Source organism: Chamaea fasciata, unplaced genomic scaffold (genome assembly GCF_029207755.1).
Source record: "Chamaea fasciata isolate MVZ Bird 193981 ecotype frontalis unplaced genomic scaffold, bChaFas1.0.hap1 SCAF_15, whole genome shotgun sequence".
NCBI lineage: Eukaryota > Metazoa > Chordata > Aves > Passeriformes > Sylviidae > Chamaea > Chamaea fasciata.
The window spans coordinates 8,897,312-8,920,793 of NW_027094100.1; the positions used below are offsets into that span (position 1 = coordinate 8,897,312).

The 23,482-nt window shown below is 40.5% G+C and overlaps 1 protein-coding gene across 2 annotated transcripts; it reads right to left on the reverse strand.

The window, feature by feature from the left end:
- Nucleotides 1-480: 480 nt before the first annotated feature.
- GFPT2 (glutamine-fructose-6-phosphate transaminase 2) lies at nt 481-22,915 on the reverse strand. 2 transcript variants are annotated; one of them, XM_066197208.1, is made up of 20 exons: nt 22,577-22,915; nt 21,870-21,996; nt 13,206-13,313; nt 12,488-12,586; nt 11,674-11,799; nt 11,065-11,123; nt 10,420-10,554; nt 8,973-9,034; nt 7,706-7,785; nt 7,313-7,430; nt 6,468-6,631; nt 5,856-5,951; nt 5,655-5,752; nt 5,192-5,312; nt 4,871-5,028; nt 4,619-4,733; nt 3,880-4,007; nt 3,065-3,232; nt 2,466-2,627; nt 481-1,862 (listed from the first exon to the last, which is right to left on the reverse strand). In XM_066197208.1, exons 1-20 carry the CDS (start codon nt 22,592-22,594, stop codon nt 1,818-1,820), a joined length of 2,187 nt encoding a protein of 728 aa, XP_066053305.1. In that variant the 5' UTR covers nt 22,595-22,915; the 3' UTR covers nt 481-1,817. The 2 variants fall into 2 exon arrangements, with proteins under 2 accessions (XP_066053305.1, XP_066053306.1); XM_066197209.1 differs by lacking the exons at nt 21,870-21,996; nt 22,577-22,915 and adding an exon at nt 17,847-17,888 and having other exon boundaries at nt 482-1,862.
- Between the last annotated feature and the right edge of the window lie 567 nt (nt 22,916-23,482).

The window sequence follows — 23,482 nt, forward strand, 5'->3', positions numbered from 1 at the left end:
GCAGCAGTCCTGCTGCCGGCAGGCGGGAGAAGCCCCCACAGTGGCGCGGTGACGTCCCACGGTGGCAGCCTGTCACCACGCCACAGCACACCACTGCAGGCCCTGACCCGCTGGTTCTGCCACAGCCCCTCGAGCACGGGCTTCACACAGCTTTTCCAGAGGGATTTATTCCCTCCCCGAGCTATTTTCAACTCAAAAATCATGAGCCTTATATCCATTACATACCCCCCGCCTCGACACGAGGACTGCTTGTTTTTAAAACAGGTGCGGCCTAAAAATAAACTCAATTTTCCACCTCTCCTAGGACTGATGAGTGCTTTCACTTCTGTCATTTCTGTTCTCACAGATGAATTTAGAAAAACGCACCTGTAATTTTTTTAATAAATCAATTAAATGCCGCATATAGACTAGATGACATCAATATGCTTTGATAGTTCCACTCTTTATTATGAAGAGAATACTAATTCTAGATCGAGAGTAAAAGGGGCTTTTTCATCACTTACCAAACATGCTAGATACAGTGACATATTCTTGGCATTTAGGTCAGATTAGTACTAAATTTTTTGTTATGACTTTGGTTCTATTATATGGTTCTAAAAAGTGCTAAGCCACTTTCCAATAACACTTTCAAGCTCCTAACCTAACTAAACATTTAAACATTTAGAACCAAGCCTGCAGAGGACTATCATAAAGAAAATTTCACTAGTGATGTATTTAGTTAATAAAGTGCAGAAAAATGAAATACTATGCTTTCTGGCCATTTGGAAATAAAAAGCAAACAAATGAGCAGATAACTTCTTGTGTGTATCTACCTTATTTTTTTTGCAGGTTTATAGGTGCTCCCCTACTGCAGGTTGGTTCACAACTAGCAAAGTGTGCTTTTGCAGATATATATGGTACTAAAATAGGACTTTCTTCAGACCAGAGGTAGAAGTCATCAAGTTAAAAAAAAAAAAGAAACAAATAAAAACCCAAACACACACACACACAAAACCAAACCACAAAGCAAGAAGAATTATATAATCTTTTAATTGCATTGTCATTTCATTGTACCCTCTTCAAACAAAAATATCACTTGAAAGACATCCAGTTCCCTTATTCTGTTGCACTATACATGTTATGCAAATAAGAGCTGGGGTGGCATACAAAACAAATGTCGTTCTGGCTTTTCAAAACAGTTGAAAGAAACAGAAATTTAAAACATAGCTGGGAATTTACAGCCACAGAAGAACTTTGCAAATAACTGGTTAAATACAAAACACAGATGCAATGGGGGAAGGGAAGCTGGGAAAGAAGAGGGGACAACAAATTTCCAGTTTGAGGCTGAAGAAGGAAAATCCCTAACAACTGTACAGAAGTATCAACACGCTCAGTATTTACATTCTGAGCATTACCAATGTTCCAGATAAGCAATGTACTAAAAAAATAACTTAAAAAGAGCTATACAAATTGTACGTATAAATACTATATCTTTGAAACTAGTTATGTAGTGTAGGCTAAAAAAAGTTCACAGTTACTCTGGAGAGAGCTGTATATATATATATTGCACAGTAAAAAAGTTCATTCAGTATACCATGTGTAAACAATTTTTATCTTCTTTGGCAATTTCAGGACTTAGAGGAGTATTTGCTGTGAGCAAAAGCACTTGGGTACAAGGCACATCAAAAGCTTTTAAAGCTGCAAGATAAATCCTGACACTTTCCAGTTAGCACTGTCATTCTCTTTAGAAAAAAACATTTACCTATCAATTCAGAACAACACATTCTACAAGTATAACGCAGAGGTCTGGTGACAAAGACATCAGCTGTTCTTGGCTGTTATTCTACAGTAACAGATTTGGCCAAATTTCTTGGAAAGTCCACCTAGGATGAAGAGACAGGCTTTCAGTATGACGGAGTAATACTGACATTCTGCATTTGACAGTTCATTTAGTGTGCTTTTTCAGACTTCCTAATGAGTTCTGCTTTATTCTAGACACACTAACACACACACAACAGGCTACAGATCTGCGGATAATGACTTGCAGCTGAATTAATCTGTGCTTCCAAAACCTTCTTAACGAATACATATTTGTTTTGCACAGGGTACCCTTCCAAAGCAGTCATTACCAAACTGACACACTGACACATCAACAAACCAAGCTGTACAAAGCACTGACCTATTTTAAGTTAAAGTACAATATCACATTTCAAGATTAGGTTCTCTGAAAAAGTCCCATTTGCACTCTTAACTGATCAAACTAAGCCAAAGTGCTTTATAATTTTTTTAGAAGGATACTAATTAAAAAACACAAAGCTGAAGAATTGGCACTGAAATGCCACCTCTATAACCACAATCACGATGAGATTCACTAGCTATTTTCATAGCTAGTGAATCTTAGATATGCCATATAACTGGGTCTCTACACGGGTAGGAGGAAGTTCAAAACTGCTCTAAAAGGAGTGTTAAATATAGAAAACACTTACATCATATCCTCTGAGAACAGCCAGGTGGAATGAAAGCAACTGAAGAGGAATGACACTCAACACTCCTTGAAGGCAGTCAACTGTATGAGGCAGCTCAATGGTTTTGTAGGCAAATTTTGAGCTTTCAGTGTCTTCTTTAGAGCACAGAATGATTGGACGACCCTGAAAATAAAATTTTACATTGTTAAGTGAAGAGCTAGCCTAGAACTGCTTTGAAATACTGTTCACAGCATGCCTGTATGAGTTTGAAGACACTCAAGTAGCTAACAAAGGCAATGCCAGACTTGCATAATGGCTCTTGACTTTCACTTTCAATTGTAAGATTGGAATGTTTTCACGCTATAGAGTTTTAGCATTATTCCATTGGCTTCAAAACAGAAAAACCCCAAAACAAACAAACAAGCCATAAGAAAGCAGTTTTCATTGCTGATGTTAACCTGTAATAACAACCTGCAATGCAGCTGTGGCATCTTATTTGTAACTTAATAATTAACAATAATCAGCAGCACATCACTTTCCAGTGCACAGTCAGCAGCAATGCAGTGTGTACAATCCCTTTTCCTATGACACAGCAGAAGGTAATTAGTTGAACACCGTACCTGCCGAGCAGTGACCTGTTGCAGAGCATTCTGGCACTTGGTGAAACAAGGATCCTTCATGACCACCATGATAACAGGCATTTGTTTATCTATTAGGGCTAAGGGCCCGTGTTTCAGCTCACCAGCCAGGATACCCTCTGAGTGCATGTAGGTGATTTCTTTTATTTTCTAAAAAAAGGGAAATGCCTCAAGTTAGTACTAAATCAGCTAAAAATACAACAGCCATAGGAAGCAAAGCACCAAGGCTGTAGCTCTGCCACTTAAATACATGTACCCTGTATCAAGTATTAGTGAAAACAAACCAGTGGCTGCTGGGATTTCTAGCAGGCTGTGGGCAGCAGCAGAGCTTGCCCATGCACATGTAGTAACCAACAGGAACTTTAGGAACCAAAGACCCAGCACAACCTTGTGGCTACTGCAGTCTACTATTAACACATCAAACTCCTCTGAGGGATGGATACGTGTCCATTTTACCACAACGTTCATAATGTAATTCATGACTTTCCTGCATGAGCATCTCTTCTCAACATCAGCACATTGTGTTTTTTGATGTTGTTTTCAAAGGGGTCAGCAACTTAAATTCTTAGTTTCTTGTTTTTAAAAGGGCTTATTAAATACTGTGTTTATTATGTGAAAGAAACAGGAAACTGATCCAGGTTCACCTTATGTACATGTTTAATGAAAGGCTCCTAGTTATAGACAACAGATCTACTGCAGAAGAATTAAATTGTAATGAAATACTATAAATAAACTATCTTGCAAAAATGACAAAATTTCATTTTAAATAATATTAAACAATATAGAGAAGTTCCTACCAAAGCTCCTTCCAGACAAGTGGCGTAATTATACCCACGACCCATAACCAGCAAAGACCTTTGTTTGTACAGTTCAAGAGCCAAATCATGTATCTTCTCATCCAAGGACAAGACTTCTTTAATCATTTCTATTGAGGCACAGGGAAAAAAAAAAAAAAAGGCATTTTTTTCTAACTAGAAAAAATAGTTTGCTGGTAGCAGAATGTTCTAATTATCTAACAGAACAAATACACTTAATACAATTCAGCCACTAATTCAGCAACTTTGACTGGAGTTTAAGGATATTTTCTCCAGCCTTACTTACAGTAATAAATTTAAAATAAGTATTGGTTTAAGCAGTGGTCATACATCCCATTTGAATTTCTAAAGGAAGTTGTAAAACATCCATTTAAAAGTCCTCTTTAATTAGTTTCCTTTTATCTATCTTGATTTAAAGTGGGAAGCTTTAAAAATTTCAAACTATGAATTTAGGAGATCAAGTAATATTTCTCATACAAAACTACCTTACTGTAATTAGAAAACCCAACCCATGAAAATTCCAATCTTCCTGCCAAGTTTCTTGGAAAGGTGCTTGTAAAATTGGCAAATAGTGCAGAAACAACCAGTCCATTTTTCTCATATTGTCTGCCTTTCAGGATGAGGGGGAGAGTGAAACTTAAATGAGAAAGAAATATCCCTGAGTAGTATTTTACACTGCCAACATCCCCTATGCCTCCTCAAACCCAAAATATCAATATACCTGGCAATGATTTTAGTCCACTAATGATTTCCTGTCTCCTTTTCTGCAAGGAAATTCTGTCTTCAGACATCATTAGGCCAAACATTACAAGAGACACAAATTGGCTGGTGTAAGCCTGCAGACGAAACAAAAACATTTAGCAGCTAATTCTGCAGAGAGTGAGTACAATCTCAGTTTGAAGTGCTGCAATTAAAATTTGAATTGTATTCCACAGGGCTGAAGGGTGAAAGTCAAACACTGAGCAGCAATTACCTTTGTGCTTGCCACACCTATCTCAGGCCCTGCATTGATGTGCACACCACAGTCAGTCTCCCTGGATATTGAACTTCCAACTGTGTTTGTGATGCCAACCGTCAGAGCTCGGCGTTCTTTACAATACCTCAAGGCCATGAGTGTATCTGCAGTTTCACCTGGAAAACATTCACATTCAGGCTGGCTGAGGATAATGATGATTCCTGAAAAGCATCAAATTCTACACAAGTGTGTTCTAAATAACTGTATCCACGCTGACATGATACAAAGTGCAATGGAAAGCAGTCTTAGAGCACTCACACAACAGCAAATGCAGCTCACCTGACTGGCTTATAAAAAAGCACACGTCATCCCTGAACACAGGTGTGTTTCTATCCAGGAAGTCACTGGCAAGTTCCACCATCACTGGTAATTCAGTTAATTCTTCCAGGACTTGTCGAGTCTGTATTCAAGCAGAACACAGTATTTGTCAATGTTGCCACTCACTAACATTTGGACATTTTACAAATCAGAGAAAATCTAAATGAATTCTTATTAGAAAAACTGGTAATTACAGCTCACTAGAGCTTTAAAAACCAAGGTGGAAAAAGTTAACTTCTAGAATGATCATTAATGGCATTGGAGCATTAATTAAGAATGTGGTACTAAGGAAAGATAATTAAAAGGGTGAGACCCCTCAATGAAAGACAAAGTCTGAGACAAAAGAAAAAGCACATGAAAAGCTGTTGTCTGAAACTGCAGCAATTAAGTTATGTGTGCATTACAACCAAGGCAGGGAACATACAGCAACTGCAGCGTGGTAACTGGTCCCACAGCCAATAATGATCAGTCTTCGGCATCTTCTGATTTCTTTCAAATGATCCTTCAGCCCCCCCAGAAGAACTGCAAACAAATAAATACACATATCAATGGTGGTTTTCATTTTCTAGATAGCATATTTACAAATTTCGAACTTAGTGCAGTTTGAAAGGCTGTTCTCCATTACCTGTGCTGCTCTCAAAATTCACCCTGCCTCTCATTGTGTTGACAACTGATTCTGGTTGTTCAAAAATCTCCTTTTGCATGAAGGCACTGAAGTTACCTGTTTACAAAAATATGACATGGCAATGCTTGTTATTTTAAGTCTATTCCAGTTAAAAAGAGAACTTTTAAGACTAACTTGACTGTGTTAGCCTAAATAAAAGCTTAGAATAGGCAAGAGGAAAAGAAGGATGGATAGGGCACTCTGTTTGGTAGGTTCAATTTCCCGATACTGGCAAGGTAAATAAGTTCCTTCATAAGGAAGCGTCTGTGTTCCCCTTCAGTTCTTAATTTACAGTCAAACTTTGCCAACAACTACAATATGTTAACATTAGTGACATTTTCACTAGATACTGAAATGAATAAAAGTATCTATGACTTTTCCAAGGCTAAAATGGACAGTGTCCCAGGCTGCCCATTCTCTCTTGGTCTCAAAACTTGGAATTGTCAGCTCCCAATACAAACAGCCTGAATAAAAGGTAATTGTCACAAAAAATTAGCAGTTTCCTGCCTCATCCACTACACAACAGTAAGTATCCATCTTTGATGATACTCTTTTACAGATGTTTCAACCTACCCTTCATGATTTGCTGCAATTCCATCTGCAAGGTCTGGATGGCCCGGGAAGGATCATCACTGGCTGAACGCTTCAGGCGGTGAATGGAGAGCTTCCCATCAGTTACAGCTGCAATGTCATCATCTTCTAAGAAAATCACTCTGTTGGTGTGCTCAATGATAGCACTACAGAGAAAGAAACGGAAGCAAGACAAACCTGACACGTCAGAGTTGGTAACAGCAAAGCAATTAAATATGCCACAAGAGCACTTCCAACCCTGCTCCTCTCTCCTTTTGGACTGAACTGCAGACAGAGCCATCCTAAAGGCAATGGCTCCATCTGCTGCTCCTCCTGCAGTCTCACAGCAACCCACGGCAGGAGGCTCAGGAGCCACTGCATCCACTCCTGCTGGTCTGAAGTTGCCTCCCAGTCTCCTTGATGGATCCTGCTACGGTCACATTCTAGTTTCCAAGATAAATGTGTGCCTGATGTCCAAGTTCCTGCCCAGCTTGGAACCACAGCACTGTTCTCCTCTGATATGTCAATTGAAAACATCACAACTCCAACTAACCCTTAGTCTGCCCAAATGCTCAGCTGATGAGTGTCCATTTGTACCCAAATTACTTTCCTACACTGGATGCATTTCACATAGAGGTCAGCAGCTGACAGGTATTGCACTTGAGGTTTGCCAGCAGCATTTAAACTGCAAACATTTTTCAAGCCTGGGGCTTTCTGATGTTACCTGGATTAAAAGCTCTTCTTTCAAAAAGCCATTGTACAAGAGCAAGGCAGCTTAGATTTCCAGAACTATCTCACTTTTAAACAAAAAACCAGTATTTTCAGGAAAGCTGAAGTACTGTTACTACCTTGCATCTGAAGCAAAGAAAAATTCTACTGCTTTATCCCCAACAGCATGAAGGCAGGTTGAGCTGTCCCGTCTTTTCATTTGGGAGTTGCAGATGTTCTTCACATTCTCAATGTTGCCTATTAAAGAAATGGGACATTCTAAATGCAAAAGCAATTCTATTCAAGTTAAGATTACAGACTATACCGGTTTAGGGTTTCACAGTTACAGAGATAGGTAGGGGCATGGGACTTTCACATGAACTACACGTTCAGTAGTATAGAAATATCCCCAGCCAAGAAACTATTTGGCCCATCAGCTGGTAGTTTTATGGCACAAAAACCAATTAACCTAATTTCTAATCATAAAGTAATTTTAGTTCTTAAAAATCATGTATTTTGGTTTATCAACTTACATGTTCTATACAAAACTGGAACCTGTTCAGTTGAGAGCTTGTACTTGCTCCTAACCCCAATGAGCAAAGGACTTCCTCTCCTACAGAAATGAAAACACTCAAGTTTATAAAGAGAAATGTGTATACAAAGAAGTTACCAGACATTGGTGAAGCTGAAAAGACAATATCCCATCCAGCTTCCTAAATAGGAAGAGCCTTCTTTAACCATGTCCTAAGGCCATTACATGGCAGGAGTTACATAAACTTGGTTCTTCCATAAGATTCACCAAATATTATTATATAAGGAATTACCATGTGTGTTGGTGATTCTTTACCCATAATCCACATCCAGGTAGAGGAAAATGTATATGAACCAGCTGTTTCCTTTCCAGTAATCAGAAAACAGCTTAGTACAGCGACCAATTTGAACCAAAGCTTATTTGCCTCTAAAGTGAGAAAACAATATGCTCTCATGCTTTTTAGAATTGAAATACTGTTGCACTCTTTAGCCTTTCAAACTCAGAAGCATCAACCATTCCTACTGCACCTCTGAAACTGTAGAATATTAAGACCGTTTCTTAATTATAGGGGCCACATGTCACTGAAGATCTTATTTTAAAAAATCACAGGAATAAAAGAACAAGTCACGCTCAGATTACAAGATTAGCTTCTCTTAAATCACTCAGCCCTAAAATCCCAAACCTTAACCACATACAGAATAGTTCATTTCAGAAGATGTTCTCCAGTTGGAGTGATGGTACAGCTGGCTTTTTCAAAATTTTAATGTAGTCTTATTTTAGACCACCGAAGCAATGGGCTCTTGGGTTGTAACATAAAACAGTCTTTATTCCCATCACTTGCTATTTTAATCACTTGCTATTTTAATATCTTTACATTTCCTGAAAGTTGCTTTTCAAGTTGTAAATAAAAGTAGAACTTCCACTGAAAGACACCATAAATGCTATGACAGCTAGAGAACAGTTTTTGTATAACCTGTTACTATGATGGTCTTTCAGCCAACACGAATATACTTATCTCAGTCTTTACTCAATGGGAACTAAAACTGAACGATATCCCTTCCCCCTCCCCTTTCTGATATAGGAAAAATGTTACCATGCTCTTAATACAAATTTAGAAACACCAGATACACTGAGATTCTTTATTGACTCACTGATTTTTGTTAATTAAGCACTTTAAACATCAATATTTTAGTATCTTTAAGAGAGGCTGGCTTTTTTTTTAACCTAATAAAAATCATGCATTATGTATAAAATGGACTTTTACTAACCTGGTGGCAACAGCTTCACCTGGGTAATGGATGCTCTTGAAAACCAATGCAAAAGCACCTTCCTGGAAACCATGAACACAAAGGAGAAAAAAAAAAAAGATCCTAAACAACTTATCTCAAATAGTTGCATCTCATTAAGCTGGGGCCCCTCTCTGAAGAGGCACTGGAGGAGCTGCTATCAGGAATCTCTTCCTGGAGGGCAGACTGCACCTTTAAAGGAATTGGCCATGGAGCAGAACAAGCTGACATGCACATCAACGGTGCAACAGCTAAGTGAGCACTTAGCCTCTCTTTAGAAATAAAAACAATAAACTCTAATGCAAAGGTTATGAAAATGTCAGAGATGTTACTCACAATCAACATGAAGCTGCTAGATATTTATTTCAGTAAGACCTTCAATCAGAATTTGCATACAGTTCATTATCATGTAGTTTCAACTAAAAACCTGGAGTTCCTATTTCTAGTTCAAGCAGGAAATTCTTATTAATGTATTTCAAAAACAAAACACATCAAAAAATCCGCAACACCAGAAAAAACAACTCTACAATACTAACACAGCTGGCAAACTCCTGGAGGAGGATTCCCAAAGCAGGAGACAAGGGCCCCCCACCCTGCCAGCAGGACAGAGATGGTGACATTCCCTCCTCTCCCAGGGCTCCACTCAGAGCACTCTGCCCCTGTTCTGGGGTCAGGTGAAGCCTCCCTTCTCCTCACTCACTGCTGCTCCCTCTGCACCCACATAGGCCTTGACTTGGTGTGGATTCCAGCCCCGCTCCAAGGAATCCTACAGAGCCGCTTTAAAGAGGAGATGGGGAGGTGAAAAGAGTGTAAGAAACTGCAGGAAGGGGAGGGAAAACATCTGCCCGGAGACTGGGGGAGGAAACAAAGCCAGCTTTCTCCAAGTTTGCAGTGCATCTATCAAAGTTCTTAAGCATTCACATACTGAGTAACAGTAGATTCCCACTTCACAGTTTGGAAACCAGTCCAGCTTGTTAGATCTATTTCCAAGTAGGAGAGCCAAGGCATTGGCCCAACTTGAATCACAGCAGTGTTTCAACACGATCAGAATAACCTTTAGGAACACACTGCCATTTATGAGAGATTTTAACCAACAGAGGCTCCTATTACTTTTTTTAATTAAACTGCTTCATTAAAAAGCTGCGTTAACTTCTTGCTAAAAACAAAACAAAACAAAAAAACTCAACAAACAAAACCTGCTGCTACTGCAATTTAAAGATTTAACAGTGAAAAGCCTTTGAAGTCTCCAAAATTTTAATCTCATTTCTTGGTCTATTAAGCATTATTTAGAAGCCTAAAAGTGTTATTTGCACCATCTTCTAAGAACTCCTGTGGAGGATCTAAATGCATAAGGCACAATGCTAAGGAACCCCACAAGTATCTTATACTGTCGTACCGGAAAAAAAAAAAAAAGTAATTTCCCACTTACCAACTGTTGAATAACTCTCTCTACCAAGGCTGAAAAACTGGTGTCTTCACTCTCTCTGTTGTCATACATGTATTTGATCAATTTGGGGATTGTTTCTGTGTCCGTTTCAGATTCAAATTCATATCCTTTGCTCTCCTGAAATACCATACAGAAGAGTAAAAATTGTGTGCATCCTCAGGTAAGAAACACTGAAGGGCCACTCAGCTGCCTCCCACCAGAAACTGCAGTCAGGGCTTGGAGCACTACATTGGACCAGAGGATATAAATCACTATAGATAAAATATAAGGACTTATCATATCATAGATACTCTTTGAGAAATACTGGAATAAGACACATAGTAAGACTTGTTTAGCATCTGTCAAGCACCAAGAGACAGGAGGGAGCCCACTCCACACACCCTCTCAGAGAATCTCAGCACAAACTGCTACTCTGCTCATAAATACTTTCCATTTAGAATTACAGAAACGTATCGCACTTCAGCAGCTCCTAAGTATCTTTATTAGGCAGACTCTTTCACACATACTTTTTCTATAGATGATATCTATAAACTTGAATTCATGTTCCACCAAAGTGATGAAAGATCTGATGGTAGTTTGGGGGAATATTAACCTTCTAGTTTTAGAATTGAGTTACCACAGACTTACCAGAAATTTTCTCAGGTCCTTATAGTTTGTGATGATTCCATTATGGATGACAACAAATTCTAAGAGAAAAAAAAAAAATATATATATATATATATATTCATGAGCAAGAAACAATTAAGATATTTAATTCAGAACACAAAATTACAAGAGAAAAAAAGCTTAGAAGTAGACTTGAATCCACTTGCTATAGCTTTCAGAGCTACAGTTTATCACAACATGGACAACTGAAAGCAGAAGCTTACAAATTGAGAGAGATCTAAACTACACCTAGTAGAGCACCAAGCCATCTCAAGTAAAGAATGATATGAAATCTCCCTTTTCTGGACCAGGCAGTATTTACACATTCATATTTGCAGTCTTATCTTTCAAAACTAGAATATTGTACTTCGATTAACTTGCAATTTTCAGAGACCACATCACACTAATTTTTAGTGTTACTTTAGCTTGAGAAGAGGCTGTTTCATTTTAAAAATGTCTGAGCTAAATATAATGGCAACAGCATAGCCTTAGTATAAACAATAGATACCATAACAATAGTAAGAACATATGTGCTCTGTGGATTGGATCATTTCAGATTCATGTGGTTCAGGTGCCGCAGAGATTACGTACCATTCCTTTTATCTGATCTCTGAGGGTGACTGTTTATTGCACTTGGTACTCCGTGGGTCGCCCAGCGAGTATGAGCAATTCCAAAATGTGTTTCAAAATCTGTTTTTGAATCCAGGTCATCTTGTTCTATACAGAAGAAATTCAGTTTACTGAAGAATTAATATTGCCTCTCTCCCTCTTTCTCTCTCAAACACACAATTAGTAAAACACAAAGACAATTCCTACAGGCAAAACTCTAAAAGCTATCTTTCGGGGTTTTTTAAACCATTTGCTTTCTTGACATTACACTTCAGAAAGTTCAAGCAACTGTGATTAAAACCTTTTTTGCCAAGACATGAGCATTTTTAGCCAATACCAACAGCCAGGCTAACAGACCCCATTACTACAAATTATAATGTAAACGTATTAAAACACAACTTCAGCCTTTCACAGATGGAAGCACTGCGTAAAGCAGATTGTGATGACAGCCAGCTGCTTAAATGGTCGTAAATTCTGTCAGAGTGCATGTTTCAGCATTTCAGCCATGCAGCACAGAAATCCCATGAGTAAAGTGCCAAAGGAGCCCAGGTTTTGAACAAAGGAGCAATCAAAAGAAGGGAGTATAGGCTGACAATTTCACGGTGCTGGATCTGAAGATCAGCTTGCTTTTTAAGTGCAGATTTGAGGGACACAAAAACTTTAGCTGCTTAGATTTCCCAATGCAGTTATTGCTGATGCAAAATCTTAACTACAATTTTATGGTCTGAATTTCTTCTGAGATGCAGATGATATCTGACTGGGAGGCCAAAGAAAAGGGGTCATTTTTAACACTTACTGTACAACTCTTCTTCCAGGGCCTTTACTTTTCCTCTTTTCTTAACCAGTTTGATGAATCTTTCTTTATCTTCATTATTATTTCCATCAATTGCCACTCCTACAGCACAGGACACAATCATAAGTGTTATTTAAAGCATGAAATACACTTGAATGAGGAAAAGGCTGAGAAAATACACACAGGCACATGCACCACTGAAATTGAGTATTTTTAAATTATCCTTTAAAGGGATATATTTGAAGTCTATTGTTAGACCTATGCATGTTCAAATGAAATTACATCAAGTCTATATCCACTTCACAGATTCAAACATACATGAGCCATCTCAAATTGTATTTGACAACAGACTGAAATATTTTTCCTGATGAAATGAGCCCACTCAAATTTAAGACAAGTTTAATCTTCCCCATCCTTCACAGGGATTCACATACACGAAAAAGGCTGAGGTACAAACTACATGGCCCTGTATAGAGATCTTCTTCCACACCCTGTTTGTTCTGCTTATGTGTACTAACCTCAACCATCTAATTACTGAACTAAACAAGCAATTTTAAGTCCTGAGGAAAGCTGTAGCACGCCAAGAATCTAGCTAATTAGTTCTGATCTGTTAATCTGTAGAATAAAGAAAGAAAAATCCAAGAGGCCAGACACTGAAAGTACCCAAAAAACCCAAGAGCTATTGGTTGCTAAAATTAATTCATTGAGTTGGTTAACATACCTGCAGAGTCATAGCCTCTGTATTCCAGTCTCTGTAATCCTTTTATCAGGGTTTCATATATTTCCTTCCTAGTGCGAGGCACTCTGTAGTTTAGATAAGCAAAAATTCCTGTTTAAAGAGAAAGGGGGAAGGAGGGGGGAAAAGAAGCAAAGGGGTTATTTTAAAAAGTTGCATCACTTCAGACTCAATTTAAAACTCTTTAAAACTAGTATCAGGGAGAAGTTGTAGGGGCATCCAACCTCCCATTTAATACAATTCTTTCTAAGGCATTTTTAAATGGAAAGAATTTAAATACAATAAAGCACTCAGAAGCCTCTTTTCAACACACAACACATAAATTTTACTGGCAAGTTTCACTCTCCTCATGTTACCCACCAAGAGTTAAACAGTTAGGAGAGGTTAAAAAAACTCTACTTTTCACGAAAACCACAGCTGAAAATGGGAACATTGTGATCTATTTCATATCCAGGCATTCAAAGAAGGAATATATTCACCAGTACTAACACAAGGAGACTTTTGTAATCCAAGTCGTGGCCTTAAATACCCATGGGTAGGTACGAGGCACAACATCTATTTCTGAAAGACTCCAGCTTAATCCGGCATGCAACAGTCACTTCAGCAGAAGGAGAATGGAGAAGAAAACACGAGGAAAGGGCAGAAGTCAATAGGGTAGGACGACAAAGGAAAGAAACAGAAGGTACAAAACAGGGTCACCCAAAACAGCAGCACTCCCCCTGCGCTGCCTCGGCACAATCCCTTCTGCCAACCCCAGCCAGGGACAGGAGTCCTGTGCCTGCCCCGTGACAGCTCCTCCAGGGCATCGCAACGAGACCTGACCTCACTCCCTGCCCGCTCGGCAAACAGAGCCTGACCCCTCTTCTCTTCAATAGACCAGTCATCAAACAAGAGGCCTTTTTAGTTTGGGGCTTGGTTCCCCACCCGAATTTTTTTTTTTTAAGTACACAGACATTTTTTTTATTAGACGGTTGTTGGGGATGTTGTTTCATATTTAGAAAAGGTGTAATAAAAGAGTCACCTGCAAAGGAAAACACAGCCGTTCCTTTTCTCTGCCTACTGCTCTTCCGGGGACTCTGGTATTTAAAAGGATACATTAGGCCCTTTTATTAACTCCTGCAAATCTGTACCCCAATAAAACAGAAACAACTAATTTCACTGTTTCAACAGTTTCTCCAAGCATCAGGACTGGAGACCACAGTTAGGAAAAAAACCCCAGACTTTAAGAACTCAACAGATAAGCAATTCAGACAAGTGTTTTAGATAGAGAAAGCCTTTGTTTGAAATTGAACACCCTCTTCCCCCTCAGTTAAGGCTTTTGAACTGTAAATGGCCATAGTGAAGAAGTGTTATAATGATACACCAATATATCTCCCTTATAAATATTACTGTGAATTTGGTTACTCCACTGGTTTATAAGACATTAATACTGTTGATTTGACAATGAGACAAAGAGAGTATTACATTTGCCTCTGGATTTATTTTGGAAAGATTAAAGGGTGGATAATACTTTACTGCTTCAGAAGTGAGATTTATGAGGAGCTCAGCCCAATTATTTCTAGCACATCCAACATTAATGGAGACATTAAGACAATTCTTGCATTTAAGGAGATATTTGGGAATTTGAACTGCTTAATACTGTTCTTCATGGATGCTTTGAAAAATAATGCCTCTGGTTATAAGCAGTCACTTTTGACTGAGAGCCTGTTGATCATTTTTCCAGACAGATATTTACCGTTCTCTGGCACTAACCACGAACCTCAAGAGCAGCATTCTTCTATTTCTTCAATACAAATTTCTCAACATCATTCCAAAACATTGCCACACACCTCATTTCAGATCCAGCTCTACTTTCTAGGCCAGATTTCACAATGAATTTAAGCCTCAACATCCTTATATGTTCCATGTGGCATCTTTCACTACACAGAGCTCCAGGAAGAACCTTCCTCTGGGACCATCCTTACAATGCTACCAGTGTGCTGCAATTGTTAAAAAGATCCTTGTTTCCAGGGAATTGGAGCTGCACCTCCACACATGCATTAGAAGATGCAGAAGTCACCAGAGGCCATTTAAAATGAAAACAATAGCTGCAGCCTGACTTCAAAGAAGGTGTTATAAATTCTTCCAGTTAAGGGAAATAAATCTTATTCTAAGCACTGAGAGTAACACTTTCTCTAGTACATTTCTGTTCCATGATTTATCCACTCACATATTTTTTCCCTCCTCAGTCATCATTTTGGCCAGATTTAAAGCACATCACTGAACTCATGTAGAAACAGCTTCTGATAAAGACTCCTTGTATCTTAATTCTTTTTGGAAGCACACCAGTATGACTGAATCTCAGTTGAATCATACTTATGATAAGAGTTTTGTGATGCTAACAAGTTTCTTTATGATGGCCTCCCCAAGGTATTAGATGCCATTTCCAGATCTTGCTTCCCCCTAAGAAGACTCAAAAACACAAAATCCAGGAAAAGCACCCAAGAAGTGTTTTACTAGGACATTGCCCTCTTGATCTGAATGTTAAACCTAGTTTATGACTTTCCATATTCACAGTTTGCTTAGAAGGATGAACTAGGTCAGTCATGTATGGCTTACCTTTAGAAGCAGGTACTAAAAACAGAAAGAGAAGGTTGCTAAAACATTACTAAAACCAGCTTCAATCATGTGCAGACATTGAAAGCAAGGCTCTTGCTTTACATGCACATCAAGATTGTAGAGCTTCCCCTTTCAGGATTTACAAGCAGAGCATCAAAAGGAGGAAAAGAAAATGAAATATTTTTTGTGGAAAAATTCCACAAGTCTTGCAATTGCAAGATTTACCAAAATCAAGAAGGGGGCAGCCTATACTTGAAGTTTGAACAAAATTATTTACTTTTTGAAAAAGAAAAGAATACTTCTGTTGGGATAAGCACATTCTTGATGCCAGAAACTTAGCTTTAAAAAAGTCTCAACTTCATATCCTGATGAAACTAACTTTGATTTAAAAGAGGTCATCAGTTTAAGAGCATCTTGACTGTTTTTTAAACCCAGAATACTTTAGCTTGAATACTTTTGCTATACTGTCTTACATGTGAGAATGACAACATCTCAATTTAGCTTCCTTATGAGCATGTTTATAGCAGTATTTATGATCTACGTATTTTCAAAACATAAATCAAGGGCTATAAATCTTCACGTGCTACCTGAAGCCAAAGAAAACACAAAAGGGCTTATTATCAGCACTTGAACCTGGAAAGATTTGAAAAAAAAAAATGAAAACAACAACAAAAAAGTAATTTTGAAACTGCTGGTTGCAGTCTCAAGAACTCTACACTCCCTACAGAGATCAGCATAGCAGGCTGGGGGATATCTTTCACGAAAACAAACAGAATATAAAAGGTCTCTAAATGCTGATGGGAAAAAAACTAACTCCACTCTCACCCTTCATGAACTCTTTGCCATTTCATACTGAGTCACTTGCTCCACCCCAAGCTGGACGTTTTACCGAACTCCCTGGGCACACCACCCTGAACACCATCACTTCCCAATCAATACACAGCCCAGACATGCAAAGTTTTGGATATTACCATTACGTGTCTCAGGGCCTTCCGTGAATCCTCGAGGGTGGCTCAGGCCCTGAGCCAGGTCTCTCACCTGCAGGGGTTTTGTTTAGAAGGCACCGAGTTTGTCTCAGTGATCTGTCACGTAGGAGCTCAAACAATAGGAGCTGAAACAATATCACCTCGTGATTCCGTTCAAGTGAAAGAGGACTCCTGAGCTCCTTGCTCTTTCTAAGGTTACAGTTAAAAAGGATACGGAGGCAAGGAAAAGCTACCTAATTCAGAAAGTACAATTTTGGGAGCAGTAACTCAACGCACTTTCAGTCTGCATCCCACAAAAGAGGTTTTGTTGATGACGACTAAGAAGTACAAATGCAAATTTTTCTACTTTCATCAAACCTGAAAGGAGATGTCAGGGACAGATAGACAAAATTTCACTAAACTTTCCTCCATAACTAAATACAATTACATTAGCAGCTTCTGAACCCGGACCTCGATTTCGATCTGATCCAAAGCCTATCTAAGCAACTGTGTACACGCTGTACATCTTTATCATCTCATCTTTATTAGATAAAATTAGGTGAATAAACTGACAACAGCTAAGAATTAAGCTCCTTCGCTGCCTTTGTTTGAAAACCACAAACTCTCCCTTATCGCCGCGGTTCGGAAGTGAGTCACGATTAATCAATCCCTAGTCCCGGATTAGGAAAGACAGAACCCAGCGCATCCCGTGCATCAGAGGCAGCGGGACCAGGAGCAAAGGTGAACCACGCACCGCGGGCAGCCCCGGGGCAGGCGGGCGGTGGGAACGGGACGATTTCCATCCCGAGACCCGGGGACACGCCGTCAGGCACGGCGGGCTCGGGGAGGGAGGAACGGAACGGCGATCGCCGCTCCTTGGGAGAAGGAGCGGGCGGAGGGGCTTCACCTTCACCTGCCAGGCTCTCCCTGTCCTTCCCACCCCCCGAAATGGATGCAGCGGGGCCAGTCCCGAGCGAACCCGCGGCCGCGACGCCGCCGGGCTCGGGGACAAAGCGGCCCTTGTCCCTCTCTGGCCGGGCTCAGCCCGCCGCTCGTCACTCACCGCACATGATGGCAGCGCACCGTCCCTCCCGCTCCCGGCAAAGGCGGCTGACGCCGGGCTGGCCCCGCCGCCTGCGGCTCTTATAGCTCCGGTTATAGGGCCGGGCCGGCCCTGCCTCCCCCCGCCCCCTGCCCGGGGCCCCGCGGGGGCAGTGCCCAGCCATGGGCAGGACCCGGCGGGAGCAGAGCCCGGCGTGGGGCAGAGCCCGGCACAGGGCACAGCCCGACACAGGACGCAGCGCGGAGGAACCGCGGCGGCTCCCGCCTTGCTGGCCCGGTCCGGCGCTACCGAGTTCCGCACACGGGGAGCCACAGAGCCATTGAGCTTGGGAAAGACCTCCCAGATCACCACGTCCAGCCTTTCCCGATCACACCTGGGCAAACAGAGCGCTAAATGACACGTCCAGTAATGTCTTCAACGCCTCCAGGGATCGGGACTCCATCACCTCCCTGGGCAGCCCATTCCAATGCTTGGCAACCCTTTCCGTGGAGAAATTCTACCTTAGATGTCCAACTTGAACCTTCACTGGCACAGCTTTAGGCTACATCCTCTAGTCATGTCAAGACAGGATGCATCCCATGTCCACTTTAGGTCTGGGTGACTCAGGCCGGCTCAGGGATTTTCGGGGGGGACAGGAATCCCGGAGAGACCTGGCTGTGTGCCCACAGGCAGCACAAGGAGCGGGTTTTGTGCGCTGATTCTGGTTTTCCACCTCGCAGTGCCGTAGAGGAACAGAACAGGTCTATCCTGTCAGGGCAGCGCCCCTTGGAGCTGGGCAGGGGAAGGTGTCCCCCATCCTCCAGCCGCAAGAATTGACGGACACACTCAGCAACCGACTGTGTCTGCACAGGCAGGACCGGGAGCACCTGCCCGGTGCTGAATATGGTCACCGGGCTCACCTGAGGGAGAGCCTAAACTCCTACTCAGCCCCTGTGGTCTTTTCCATGTACTTGGCAGAATAGAACCTGCTCCAGGATCCTTGTCCAGCCTCCGCCTCCTGGTCCGGGCTCTCTCCTGGGGGCAGGCACTGCAAGGAGGAGGAAAGCCACAGCCCCTGGCGTGGGTCAGGTCTGCAGACCCGGCCCATGCAGAGCCTCGAGCTCTATCTTCTTCTAAGGAAAGTCATCTCTTGTCTCAGAGAGCCTCCTCCAAACAAAAGGAATGAATGTTGGCTTTTAAAGACAGCAGCACACTTGGTCTGACAGTGCAGAACCATTATTCAAACAAACATGATGTAAAAATACACAAAGTTTCATGAAATAGTTACTTCTTCCTTATTAAAAAGTGCCAAAATATTTTGTAGATATGATCCTAGTAATCTCATAAAGTTCTTGAAATTCAAGTGTGAGGTGTCTTATTTAAGCTAGAATTTAATGGCTCTTTTCCTCTTGCATTAATTTTGCAGGTCATTTTTTGCTACCTAAAGTAGTGATTCCCTCAAACTTTTTCACTTTTTGTCTTGATGGAAAGGTTGAATGAAGGATAAAGATTGGAACATTAACATGTCAATTACAAAAAAAAAATCTTTTTGTGCCACTTTAAGAAAGAGAAACTTCGTCTCAATTTTAAGGTAAAAACTAGATTTGAAATATTTTTGGGTCATAAAATTAAAAGCGTTTAAATTCTCTTTTAAATTATTTTGTAAAAAGGGATAAATTATTTTTCACTTAATGTGTGAACAGCTATGCACACCGTGCTCCTTAAAAACCAATATTGTTTTCCTTCCCCCAGTCTCCCAGAATAAGGCCAAACAGGCCCATGATTTGTCACCATTGCAGTCCCAGCTCTGTCACTGACCTGCCATGTGACACTGGGCAAGTCATTTTGACACTCCATTCCAGTTTTTCTTCTCTGCTTAGGTAACTGCTCCTCCTCTAAAGTAACCTCTGATCTTGTTTCCCCCAGCCCAGCCTGAGTGAAGAGGGACTTTCCTAATCACAGCTCTGTGTGTTAAGTAGCATTGCTATTTATATTAAATTATATACAATAAAGGAAAACTTCTTATTTGCTCCTTGTGGAGCATTCTAGCTAATGAGTAATGCAGACAATAGGAAAGAAACACTTTTTTTAAACATCACTGCAACACTAATTGCCAAAGATGATGAGTTAGAGCCCAAAATTCCACTCATGCAAGACACTTCATGTTTCCATGTGACATTCCCAGGGAGAAAACTAAACAAAATGAAACTCAGCTGTTAGTAAGAACTGCATTAATTAGTGGTTAATGCATCACCTTGATAACTTATCAGTCAACACTTCCCAGATGCATCTGTCTGATGCCATTTGGCTTTTTCATGACGTTTTGGAAGTACATTAGAGAGTACACTAATTCTTTTCACTGGTGGATTTTTTGGCTTGAAGGACATATTTTACAGCACTCAGATGAGATGATCGAACTGATTCCATCTCACAACTTCTTAAATGCTAAAAGCCAAAATATTTGAAAGTATCACCTACTGTATTCAGCATAATAAGGATCCAGAAATTCAGCCATATTCCAGAAAAGTGCTCGTCTCACAAGATCATTAAAAAAAAAAAAAAAAAAAAAAAAAACCAACAAAAACCAGCAAAACAAAACAGAGTAGTTTTGACAGAGAGTTTGTAAATTGAAGGTTGCATTTTTCCTGTCGTAAGAGACAGGCAACTGATGAGCAATAAGGAGGTCACCTGGTGCAACTTCCCACTAAGGTCTGAACACAAACCTGAGGGGCACCCAAAGGATCAGGAATTTTTGCCCAGCTACATCTTTGTCTTTTTTTTTTTTTTTCCTGTCTTTAACAAGTGATCAAAAACAGAAGTAGGAAACAGTAGGATACAGGATGGAGATCACTGCATCACTGTTTTAGTGTCAGGTAATGAGGAATTTACCTGGGGCACCAATAGGCAAAGGAGAGGAGCAATGAAAATCATTGAGCATGTGGCTGGAAAGAGGAGGGATTTATGTTTAGGCTCTCTCTGAGCCTAATACAGGTACTAGTTCTCACAGCATTTACGATTTCCCCTGAAAAGCAGCCATCAGCATTTTAAGGATGGATATTTCAAACTGCATTTGCATATTCAAGACATCCAGATACATCTCTGAATACCTTGTTCTGTTCCTTGACACCCGTGGGGGCCGAATTTCCTGGGGAGGAGTTTCGGTAAGTTTACTTGTCCCAGGGAGTGAAAGGGCCAAACCCCTCTCATTAGGAAACAGGGGCAGGAAAAAAGAAGTGGATGTGAAGTGCAAAAGGGAAGTACTGTGATAAATATCAGGAAAAAATTAGGAGGAGCAATGAAATGCAATGGAACAGGCCCCAGAGGCTGTTTTATGGCCCTTTCACTGATGACACCACTGGAATAGACCCTGTCCTGTGTGTCACCACTGAGTGACCTATGCGTGGTATGAAGGACAAGGGATGACCAAATGGCAGTCCCTTCCAACTCCAGCACTTCCATGATTATGTTATAAAACTCTTTCTAAAGTGCCTTTTTGAGCTGCTGTTTGAGTGGCTATAACATTTTCTGAGGACTAATAGCCTGTCTCTAGATTCGTACTAGAATACACAGCACAGGTTCTTATATTAACAATGAAATCCATTATTTTAGTCCATATTAGATTAGATTAGTTTAGATTAATTTATATTATATATTTTTATATTAAATATAATTATCTACTATTTATTTAGAGATTTCTTGCTTCAAAATGTGGAAGTTGAGAGCCTAAAAGCAGTGATTGTGCATTACAGATCATCATCCCCCTCAACTAGGCTTCTGCACTTCTGTGATTTTTATACATTACTCAGAATAAAAAAATATTTAAAACAGGGACAAATTCTGAACATTCTCATCACCATCACTTTCGTTTTAACAAAATGGGACAGTGTTATTCCCTACCAAGGCTCTTAAGAATATTTGGGCTGACAGCTTGGTCTGGATCTCTCAGATTTCTTCCCAGTCTGATAACGATGAGTGCTGTTAACCAGGAGTCACCCCAGTGAAGCTGAATTTCACCAGCAGAAAATATAAAAACGAAGTGCTGACCTTGCTGGCATATGAAGAAGGTTAGGCTGAGCTTCAGGACACCCTCTGCACCCATTTCAGCTCCACAGCAAGCTTGGAAAGCAATCAGCAATGCCTTCGAAGTGAAAACAGCAACACCTTTCTTCTGCTGAGAAGTTCAAAAGAGAGGGAAAAATGTTTGTTATTTTGATGGTTCTCTCAGTTGAGGTGTCGATTAGCTGCTCACCTAGAATCTGTGTAGGGCTAAGGCATTGGTATTTCCCGTTTAAAAGTACGTAATAGTAATTATCAGCTTTTAATTGGAGAACAGGGGAGAGTTAATTAACTAGATCTTAAATACTTTAAAAAACACGAAGGCACATTTAGTAATAATTCATCTAAAGCATTGTGTTTTAAAAAGCATTAAGTGGTTTCCTGAGGTTTTTATGTAAATTCCTCGTAACAGGAGCTGCAAATAAATTGATGGCAAGTGTCAGAGAGAAAATTAAATTCTTGGGAAAGTCTGCAGATTTTTCAAGCCAGCTTTCAGCGGGGGATTTGTTTTCCCAGCATATTTTGTGGTCCTTCAGGTCAAGAGTGAGGAATGCTGGAAGAGTAATACAGATATCTGCATACCTGTCCTTCCCTGCCCCATTTCTGGGGATCAGGTCCATCTACTCAGTATTTTTCATAAATTTGGGATTTTCTCATCTTACATGGGGTTGGAGGGAGCAAAGCTAGCTACTTACAATAGTTGCAGAAAGCATGTCCACATAAGAAGTCAAGAAGCTTAAAATCCAGAGATGAAAAAAGCATTACAAGAAGTTAATTCTCTCCAGTAATGCACCAAAACATGGCTTGGCTGAACGTTTTTGAGCAAGGAACTGGTCAGAGAATTAAAAAGCTGCTGCAGCTCCTCTGTATGGCTCATACAGCTCCATCACACCCCACGCAGGCCACAGCATCACCTCTTTCTCCTGCACTGAAGGAAAGCCTCACTCTCCTTCCCCAGTTCCTGCAGTGCCCTCCTGAGAGCAGCCACCCTCCATGTGCAATAATTCTGCTCTCCCCCAGCTGCACTGACTCACTCATCACTACAGAGCAGAGCAGGGTGAAGTGTAACTTCTGCACTGTTCTGGGTAATTTTATTCCTAAACATGTCAACCTGGCTTGCTATTTGGGTAACAACAATTTCATTCAATTCTTCTCTCAATTTGTTTTCACAGCTTTAATGCTTCAAGGATTTATGCTGGCCTTCGAGAACAGCACCTCTGAAGCTAGAAAATGGTTTTGCCCTTTAAAGAGTTCTCTGGCAAGAAGCTTCTGATTTTGCAAATAAAAACCTGTTATTTTGCAGAACGCATACCTGTACTCTCCACAAAGCCAAGCTGAATAACAGCCCAATTTTCTCCACTGTCTCACCCCTACCATTGTTTCTGTCACCACTGCCCAGCAAGAGGCTGCTAGAGGCGCAGCTGGAACAAGCTGGAGTGAGGCAAGGTGCTGGGAATGGGAGTTACTTCCAAACAGCTCCAGTTATCAGCAGCTCTAGGCTGAAAGAAAACAAATCCAAGTTTCTAAAAGCAGCCCATGTAACAAGATGCTTCTGGCTTTACCTCACACATTCAAATCTATTTGTTTTATCTGTCCTTATC